At 41.6% G+C, this 10,345-nt stretch overlaps 1 protein-coding gene across 9 annotated transcripts in view; it reads left to right on the top strand.

Annotated features, from left to right (window-relative positions):
- Nucleotides 1-10,345, top strand: part of LOC126401262 (alcohol dehydrogenase 1) — a 125,302-nt gene that overhangs the window by 46,806 nt on the left and 68,151 nt on the right. For 7 of the 9 annotated variants that reach the window (XR_007571055.1, XM_050062413.1, XM_050062412.1 and 4 more), the window contains exons 1-4: nt 2,917-3,103; nt 5,428-5,640; nt 6,776-6,877; nt 9,685-9,826. The exons of the other annotated variants lie outside the window; for them this stretch is intronic. Coding sequence is in view for 6 of the 7 variants with exons in the window: in XM_050062413.1 (XP_049918370.1) it covers nt 5,623-5,640; nt 6,776-6,877; nt 9,685-9,826 (262 nt within the window). In the remaining variant the exon portion in view is untranslated. Of the gene's footprint in view, nt 1-2,916; nt 3,104-5,427; nt 5,641-6,775; nt 6,878-9,684; nt 9,827-10,345 lie in introns of those variants that run through there. 9 annotated transcript variants of the gene reach the window in all.

Below are 10,345 nucleotides of genomic sequence, written 5' to 3'. Positions count from 1 at the left end.
TTTTCATTGATATAAAAATTAATATAAAATACAGGCACATAGTAGGACATGGAATGATGGCAAATCTGGTTAGCCCAGATTGTCCTGAAAAAAAAAACAAGATATAGCATGTGTATGTAGCCTTTATAATGACTGTGATATGAGTTTAAAAGTAAAGGCAGTAAAAATACCCCAAAAAGGCCTAGGGCCCATAGGGTTAAAAAGTACCGAAATAAGGTACCGTTTGGTACCTGTACCGTATCGGTTCAATTATGAATGGTACCCAACCCTACTGGATAGTAGCTGCATTGGCAAGGCTACAGTCAAAGACTCTGACCAAACTCTTAACTGGTTTCTCCCTGATGGGGTGCAGTGCTATCCAAGAAGAAACAGAACTTGTCCATCACTTTGCCCCCTTTATAACACCAAGGAGCTGAATTTGGCTGAGTTAAAGCTCATCCTTGACCAGGCAATGACTTTTTCCAGGCCCTTAAGTGTCCACCTGCTGCCAGGTGCTGATGTTGTGGTGACACTGAGGCTCTGATGGGGGGCTGCTGTGCACTGGACTTGGTCAGGGGGCCTTTGCATTCTGCCTCTGCTGCCTCGCCCACAATGTTGTTGCCACGGGTGGAGAGAATGACTGAAATTGTGCACCAAGTTATAAATAGTAAATATAAGGACAAGTCAATATAATACAAATTTAGTGGAGCTGACAGAGAAGCAGCTGGAATCGTCCATGCCTCATGATGTAAAAATGGGGTTGAAGATGTCAGGATTAGTTTGTTTAGAGATCTTTATGAAGCCTAAATCGGTGTAAATTATAATTGAGTAATCCCTTTTACTTTTAAATTATCCTTATCAAGTGAGACGTGAAAGATGCATTTATAATGCTTCCCAGCCAGCAACAGTCATTTTGTGCCCTCAAAATTGACCCATGAGCCTTCAAATAGACAGTTTCCTGAAGCCACCTTATAAAACACACACCAGTACATCTCTCTACTGAATAAATGAGTTGAGTGTCGACAGTGTTTCAGAGTGATGTAGTACATAAACAAGAAGCTGAGAATGGATGAATTTGTGACTCACACTCTGCCCTTTAAGAAGATCACTTATGATTTTGATCTCATGAATACTGGAAAATTGAAAGCCTTGACTTAAGATTTATTTGGAAGTTGTTTGTTATGTTAACATGCATAGTGGTCTGGTGTCCCTCTAGGTCACTGCTGCCCTCTGTTGAGGAAAAAGCTGAGAGCCGTGAGATAGGGTCTTATATTAGTTTGTCCCCTGTTATGTCATGTGGTTTTTTTAAGGATTAATGAGGTGATCGTTATCTTTCTTCTTTTTCCAGACGCAGCCAGAGACAAGCAGGTTACCTAAAAGTTCAAATTTACTGGTGATCAAAAGCCTAGGTCAGTCAGGCAGAACAAAAGGGTGGAAAATGATAAGGGAAACTGAGCAGCTGAGCAGAAAAAAGGGTTACTGTGTAACAGGAGGGAGCAGCTGAGAGAATGAATGATAAGGAGTTGGCTCGAGAAAACAAAAAAGACAAAACACGTTTACTTGAAAACATCTCTAACACACTGAGGCAATTCAGAATGTTTATATAATACACCATTTGTAGACAACATAAGGAAAATAAAACAGGTGCAAATAAAAAATAAAACAATGAAATACAAAGAGTTTGATCTAACCACTAATCTGGCATTCACTGCACAATATTAAAATCAGATTCCAAGTTTCTTTCAAGTGGCTTTTATGCACACAATCTAAACCAGCTGTTTCCAAAAGTTAAATGGAAACACACGCAGAACCTATCATGCAATCCCTTTTCATTTAATATTTATAACATCAATCTTTTAAGGCAAATTTCTCTTGTGACACTTTTACACTGATTTTTGCCAATCAGCAACCACTGTGGCTGAGTGTTAAAGGAATCAACCAACATTTTGGGAAATACATTTATTTACTTTCTTGACCTAAGTTAGGCAAGAAGATCTATACAACTCTCACATGCGTACAGTATGTAGCAGGAGCCAGCAGCTGGTTAGCTTGGGTTCACTTAAGGAATGGAGACAAGTTGAAAGAGGCATTCTCCATTTCAAGAGGGGTTATGTGCTGAGCAAGGCCAGGCTAATTGTTGTTATGCTAAGCAGCAGCTACGTATTTACTGTACAGACATAAAGATGTATTAAATCTTCTCATCGAGCTCAGCAAAAAAGTAGAGGAGCATATTTCCTAATATGTTTAACTAGTGTTAGGACCGTGGAGTAGAAGCACCAAATATAAAATGGTAGTCTCCGTCAAAAAAATCCAAGGCACACTGTAGGATTTGTGAAAATGTAAAATGCCTTTATGTTACATGGCAGTTTAAATGACCAGTGCATTGGGACCAACACAGGTCTTCATCAGGGATGTTGAGCTATTCCTTTAAAGCCCATTGTCCAACTTCTCTTTAAATAAGGCAACGGGTCTTGATAGCTAGGAGTGGCTGATATGGCCTATAAATAATATTGCAACATTTATAGACTATAGTGCGATACACAATATGAAGGCTATCTTAATAATTTAAAATCTCCTCTAAACCACTGTGGACTAGTAAAATACAAAACCACTAAATAAACTATGGTTACAATAAAGTTTGATAAGTAACTACTGTTGTGTAATAAAGTTAGATTAAATGCTGTTATTTCAAAGTTAAATAACGCATTGTTTTAATGACGCTAAATTGAGTATTGTTATAATAAATCTAAACAAAGTGCTGTTTTAATAAAGTTAAATATAGTATTGTTACAATAGATAAACTATGGTTAAAATAAAGTATTGTTAAAAATGAAATAAATCAAAGCGGAGCCAATGGTGCTTTTATTCTGAATAACCCGACTCGTCTTGGGCCGGAAGTGTTGATGTTTCGGGCGTGAACTTCCGGTCCAATGTCAATAGCGGAAAGTTAAAGTATTATCGCGGCGCTGTTGTACGCATAGACTGTACGTAGTGATTCATTCATATGGAAACATATTGAAAGCTCTCAAGTTTGTGTATTAATGAGATTAGCTAGTCACTCTTGGAGCCCTGCGGATACACAGGCACGCGCCTCGCGTGCACCCCATAGGAGAGAGTGTTCCAGGTGGGAGGTGGAGTGCGTGTGACGTATCGTGTTTGTGAGTCTATTCGTGTGTGTGTGTGTGTGTGTGTGTGTATGGAGTTGTATTCCTGTCTTCATTAAAGAGCATGGTTTTTCAATTTGAGCAAGATTTATTAATTTCACTTTTAGATTTTGATTTTCTTTTCCCTTAAAGCCCTGCCCACGCACTCAAATAGCCCCTGCTTGCACTTACAGTTGCTCTGCTTCTGCTCAAACTGTGCTGAATCTTCTGCTCTCAGATCTTTGCTCTGACCTTGGATTTTTTTTTGTGCAACATCCCTGTCAGAATCCACCAACCAGTAGAATGCCATGCAGTGGTGTAGTGGTAGTTGATGAGAAGGGTGTACTTTGAGGTAGATGGATAAGTTACCTAGGAGGAAGTGGGTATACTCTACTATATATTCCAATGCCATTATGGCTTATAGGTGGGTATACCCCATTTACCTACGTATACCCCAAGTGGTGACCAATAAAATGATCCCTGCCTTGTCACAGGCGCGTTTGTTTTACTTCTTAGAGCGTCCCATATAGGTAGTTACACTTTATTAAATGTACTTTCCGTGCTTTCTTTACAAGTTTTTACAAGCCGCATGTGGCTCGTTAGCCCCTCTCCCATGGCTCCTTACGGCTTTCATAGTTAAATACAATGAAATGAATAACCGTTATTTTTTTTAACGTCTTAATTTTCATTCATTCATTCTTTGACTGTAAAATGTTTTAACATTTTGTCAACTCAAATGCGCATCATACGTCTGTGGTCTGGTGCCTTTTTCTCTGACAACATCAACAACATTTGGGGCGGCAGTAGCTCAGTCCATAGGGACTTGGGTTGGGAACCGGAGGGTCGCCTGTTCAAGTCCCCGTCCGGACCAAAAATATGGAGCTGGAGAGGTGCCAGTTCACCTCCTGGGCACTGCCGAGGTGCCCCTGAGCAAGGCACCGAACCCCCCAACCGCTCAGAGTGCCTGTCATGGGCAGCCCACTCTGACATCTCTCCACTTAGTGCATGTATAGGTCCAGTTTGTGCATGTGTGTGTTCGGACCTGTGTGTAATTGACAACAGAGTGAAAAATTGAATTTCCCCTCGGGGATTAATAAAGTATATAAAATTAAAAAATTAAAATTAAATTAAATTAAATTAAATTAAATCACTAGCAATAGTTACAGTAGTCTTGAGTCTCTCTAGCTAGGCTAGCTGTGGATTCAGAATCCAAAAAGGGAAAAGTGTCAGGGAGGTTAAAGTACCATAAATAGCCCGTTGCAGAGTAGCCACCTTGTGCTAAAACAAATTAATGAATGCCCATGTAGATCTATTAGTAATGTTGATAGGCTAAATTCGACTTAAAGGCTGTGTTACATTTATTGTGAGACTCAAATGTTTTGTGACTCTAGACAGATTTTTTTTTCTTTTTTGGCTAGAAATGGCTCTTTTGATTGTAAAGGTTGCTGACCCCTGAAGTAGCCAATCAGCTGGTAAACATGGACCAAAAGAATCTCAAGGAAGATTATTTGTTTTATTGGTGCTTTTATTTCCTACAGATTGAAGTGATAAAGTCATATTTGCAGCTCAAGAATACTTAAAGGTGCAGTTTTGTCCTGCAGCACACTGACAGGAGGTCGATGTGCTTTATGGCTACTATTATAGGCTACTAAATGTAGCTAGCTATCACAGTAAAAAGTACAAGCGCTGGCATGTTTTTTAACTGCCTTGTTATCCTAAATGTCATAAAGAAATCAAGGGAAGTGCATTCAATGAAGCCTTGAAGGGTGAAAGTGGATAAACCTGGTTCAAGCACCCGCACAGGATGCTCTAAGAAGTAAAGTGAAGCAACTGCAGTGAGGCAGGGATCATTTCTCTGGTCAACACTACACCTGGCATTGGGAATTTTGACAGGGATGTTGCACAAAAACATCCAAAAGCAGAGAAGAGATCTGAGAGCATACAATTCACAAGCGCATAGAAGGAGCCTGAGTGCTGGAGTGCAGGAAATCCATGAAAGCAACAATATATCTAAGAGTAAGCATTTAGAGCAGAAGCAGAGCAAATGAGCAGGGGCTAGTCTCAGGCCAGTGGCTTAAAAAAATGACTTGACAATGTATATATAATATAATATATATATATTCTGCTATAATATTTTTATACATCCAACATGCAACAGGCAATACACTGAGTATAACTGATGTCGCCCTGCCCAATCAATAGCTAGTTAAAGCCTGGTGGTGATTTGAAAATTATTGTTTTATCAAAAAGTTATTTAGGTGTAAAAAGAGATTTACATACACTTGTGTTTGTTCATTCCACACAGGCTCCGACTCTCTTGCCTAGGTTTGCTTCTCTGTGAACTCAAGGAAGTGATAACAAGTCTCCGCCCCTCTGAATGTCAAACTGTGCTGGCAATAGAGTCCAGGGTCTGTTGTTGTGTCCTCCCCACTCCTGCGCTGCAGCTGGTCTCCTCTCTTAACTCCTCTCTCGCTTGTTTACTCTTGTCTTAGCAGCAAAAATGGCCACAGCTGGTAAAGTGAGTATAATCTGACATGTGGAAACAAATATTTATCTAGTGTTTTTATTAGGGGTTTTGTTAATGTTAATATGTGCATTCATATTTCCTATGTCACATGATGTTCGACAAATCTGTGTAAATGCACACACACTGAAAACTGGTGCCACAGTATGCACAGTAGTGAAACTAACATCACCAAGCAATCAGACTCATTGATATCGTGTATGAGAATTTATAATATGAGTAATAATCATTTGAGTGTGCTTCTCTATGGTGTGGATAAGTGTAATACCAAGTTGATATCTGCTCTGATCCACTATTAGAAGGGCATGTCAAAGCTTTCCTGTGCAGTATTTTTGCTGCATATCTGGTTACAGATATGTATCACATGTAACAGTTAAGTTTTGGGGTATTTTAACCTTGAAATACCCTATTTTCTGTCTCTATCTCTGCCTCAGTGACAACCTTAAGTCCAGTTATGACTCGGCACACAGTTTGAAGCCATCCAGTCACCTCTGTGGAACTGTTGATACTGACAAAGCTGAGGATAGTATGTTGGGTAGGGTAGTAACCCAAAAATAATGATAACAAAAATGAATAGAGCAAGCCCAAGACTGCATTACATTTCCATGGCGAATTAAAGAAATAATTATGAATTGCAAAAATACTCAAGAATTCAAGAGAATCAGTTGTTCAATTTTTCAAATCTGAACAACTGATTCACTCAGTTACATTAACTGTTGGGATAAAAATTATGTTTGTCAAATAGCCATTGTGTGGACTTCAACCTGCTGGTTTTCATGTTTGCCTTTACCAGGAGCAACTCTGTTAGAGTCAGTGAAGCCCTTTGCTGTTAACATAAGTTGTAAAGTAATAAATTCATAAAAAGAATGCGTGGTGGATGTGAAACCCATTTGTTTGCTTGATATAATACTGAATGGGCCTCTAGCTGAGTGTCTGCCTTAAATTATAGCACAAAGACTGAAACACTATATCACTGTTCTTGCTAAAAAATTATGTTGCTTTTTACAGTAGATGGGAAAAGCTGTCAAGCTTTTTTGTAGGGTACCCTTCTTCAAATTGTTTAACAGTCCCCAGTAGTGTTTGTCATACCTCATGCTGGGTAATTTCATGTGGTGTCACTGCCGTGTAGGTCATCAAGTGCAAGGCAGCAGTGGCCTGGGAGCCTAACAAGCCTTTGGTGATTGAGGAGATTGAGGTTGCTCCGCCCCAGGACGACGAGGTCCGCATCAAGGTGAGCAATGTGCGCTATCAGAACACACACATACAGACAGAGTTCCGGTTCAGATTATTTTATTGTTATGTACACAACAGTTATAGTGAAGCAGGGAATAAAACTCCAACTGCTCTTACAGATACAAAGAAGTACACAGACATTTACATATAATGTAGTATCTTCGTAATGAGAGCAGAAGTAATACATATGCTGAGATGTGAACAGCAGGTAACCAGGTTGTAAGTAGGTGGTGCAGTAGGTTATATATGTACAGTACCAGTAAGTCCAGTGCAAGTCTGGCAGTAGTATCAAGTAGTAAAGTTTAAAGTGACACCCATGCATAGGGGGTGTGTTTGTGTGAGTAAAGTGTCATAGTGACTAGCCTGAGAGCTCAAGAATTTAGCAGTCTAATGGCCTGGATGGCCATGGATTACGCTGCCCCTGAGCCAGGTGGTGCAGGACCAGATGCTGCGGTACGTTCTGGCATGTCCCCAGCCAGTTTGTGGTTGGGATGATTGGGAGCTCTGATAATGCCGTTGGCCTTCTCCCTGTACTCCTGGGTGTAGATGTCCTCCATTGATGGCAGCTCCATCATGGTAATGTGCTGAGCAGTTTTTACCACCCTCTGTAATGCCTCATGGTTGAGGGCGGTGCAATTGCCACACCAGGCGGTGATGCAGCTGGTCAGGATACTCTCAATGGTGCAGTTGTAGAAATTGCAGAGTATCCTGTAATCCATAGCTCCTAAGTCGCAAGAATGTGAAGAGTCACCTGAAGCTGCTGACTCTGTCCAGCGTAGTCCCATTGATGGTGATGGGGGTGTGTCCATCTCCCTGTTGCTACTGGTAGTTCCCGATCAGCTCCTCTGTTTTGCTGACGCTGAGATGGAGGTTGTTGTCCTGGCACCAAGATGTCAGGACTCTAACCTACTCTTGGTAGGCAGTCTCTTCTCTGTTGGTGATCATGCCAATGACAAGTCATGTTGTCAGCAAACTTAATGATGGTGTTGGACCTGTGGGTGGCCACGGTGTCATGATTGGACATGGAATACAGGGGAGGGCAGGGGCGGACTGGCCATCTGGAGGTTCTGGAGAATCTGAACAGAACGGCCAGTACTCCAGGACGGCCGGCGGCCGCCACGCAGTCATCACCTTTTTTTTGTTTGTTTTTTTGTTTTTTTCTCCCTGATAATCTACTGTTCCACGTCCAGTCCGCTAGATGGCAGCCTTTAAATTGGATGCCAGCCGGCCCATAGATATCTATGAGCCGCCTGGTAGAGAGTCAGGGTAAAGAAATGTGGTGATGCCTATCCTTATTGCCAGGGGTCTGCCCATCAGGAAGTTCAGGATCCAGTCACAAAGGGGAGTGTGGAGTCCTAGGTCTCTGAGATTTATGAGAAGTTTGGAGGACACAATAGTACTGAATGCTGACCTTGTGAGAATGCTGTCAGTGAACAGCATTGAACAGCTCAGGTGTTCCTCTCCCAAGGGGGAGATGGCAGTGTAGAGGGCCTCTCCCACTCCCAATTACTTTGTCCCTGTATAGTTTCATTGCACTACAAGTGCATATCTGGACTTCCTGTATTCATTCAAATTGTCCAAGTTTGTGTAGTTTGCATGTTACTGTTGTTATCCTGAAACACATAGCACTCCATAGTGCTGAAACAGTGACACAGGGCTGAGAACATCTGCCGGACCAATGCAGAATGATCTGCTTCAACTGTGTTTTATTAAAGCTTCGGCATGAAGGAAGGCAGGAAGGAGCAGAAGTAAGAAGTAATCTGATTTCCCCCAGGTTCTCGAACTCTGGCCATGAAGTTTTTTGTTTTCAATTCTGCCAAGGTTATCCAATGCATGGATGGTGCAGGTGTGTGGTGCAATGTATACTGCTGTGGGAATGACAGATGTAAACTCATTCAGGAGATAACGAGGATGGTGTCCAATCATAAGGTGCTCCAGGTTAGGAGAACAGACAGTAGAAATGATCTCCCCATCTGAGCACCACTGATTGTGGATTATAAGGCAGTAACTCCCCTGGTCTTCCTGAGTTGTAATGTCTTTTCCTGGCAGTCAATGTAGAGTCCTTCTGGAACAATGGCCAAGTCCAGGACCAAAGGGTCAAGTTAAGTCTCTGTCAGAACACTAAGCATGTTACAGTTCTTAGTGTCTTATTGAAGAGCCATGCCACTCCTGAGTTCATCCAATGTATTATCCAGTGACTTAACATTTACTCAACTAATACTCATAGAGCAGTGCCAGTCTGCAAGTGTCTCCAGCCTGTTCAGGACCCTGGCCCATGACGCTCGTTACTTTGTCTCCTATGTGTTCTTGGTGTAGCAACAAATAATCCAAGCCACTGATATTCCTTATTGTTTGTTGATCATGGTGAGAAAGTGCTGTCCATTGTTCAGATGTGCAGAAGTTGTTCTCTATCATATTGTATGATGGGGTCTCCTTGGTAAGTGCACATGCAGCAGGTCTCCTTGGTAAGCGCACATGCAGCCCCCCCCTTGTGCTGTCTTTCCCACATGTTCATGTGTTCACGTGTGTTACTGCATTTGTTTCTATCACTCTTTTCTGTTACTACCAATTTGTGACAAAGTGAGGTTGCTGCAGAGTGTACCAATACAAAAAAATTCTGCTTAGTGCAACTCATAAGGTCCATTTAGTGATACTGTATGTGAGATATTAACACCAAATAAAAGTGACAATATATTGTGAAAATTTTGCCAGTGCTGCTGAACCCACTGAGAGTGAACACCCTCATAAGCCTGTTCTATCAGTCATCTTTGTGTTTTCATTGTTTGGTTTCTGTCTTCGGTGCAGATTGTGGCAACTGCGGTGTGTCACACAGACCTGTACCACCTTTTTGAGAGTATGCCTAAAGAAGGCTTCCCAGCAGTCCTCGGCCACGAGGCAGCTGGGATCGTAGAGAGCGTCGGGGCAGGAGTCACTGAATATCAGCCAGGTCAGTTTGGAATTGTACAAAATATCTGTGTGTTCAGCAGAGTTGGGTATAACTCTACGAGCAGAGTTGGGTACTTTGTAACGCGTTAGAGTACTTTGATTACTTTTTGCAGTAAGGAGTAACCTAACGCGTTAGTTTGCTGTTTGAGTAATCAAATACTTAAGTACATTTTCAAATAAGACATCAGTTACTTCCGTTACTTTTAGAACGCTGGTCCTTCAGCTCCGAATCAGCAACGGCTGTCGTTTGGTTCTAATAACAGAGATAACGTTAAACCTATCAGTCTGAAAGAAGCCACGGAGCTTGTGGCTCGCTACGTGGTCAGAGAAATGCTGCTGTTGTCTGCGGTGGAGTCTAAAGAGGTGGAGTAGGACTCGCTGACAGACATATTTCAGACTCAGGACTTGCATTATGCCTGGTACACGCTACACGCTGGTAATCACCAATTATCCCCGGTCGTCTTTCACGGCGTGTGTGATGTCATCAGGTTATTCTTGTCCTATTTTTATTTCTTTAATA

Source organism: Epinephelus moara, chromosome 14 (genome assembly GCF_006386435.1).
Source record: "Epinephelus moara isolate mb chromosome 14, YSFRI_EMoa_1.0, whole genome shotgun sequence".
Lineage (NCBI taxonomy): Eukaryota > Metazoa > Chordata > Actinopteri > Perciformes > Serranidae > Epinephelus > Epinephelus moara.
The sequence above is the reverse complement of the archived record's forward strand: the minus strand, read 5'-3'. Positions and strand labels throughout refer to the sequence as shown.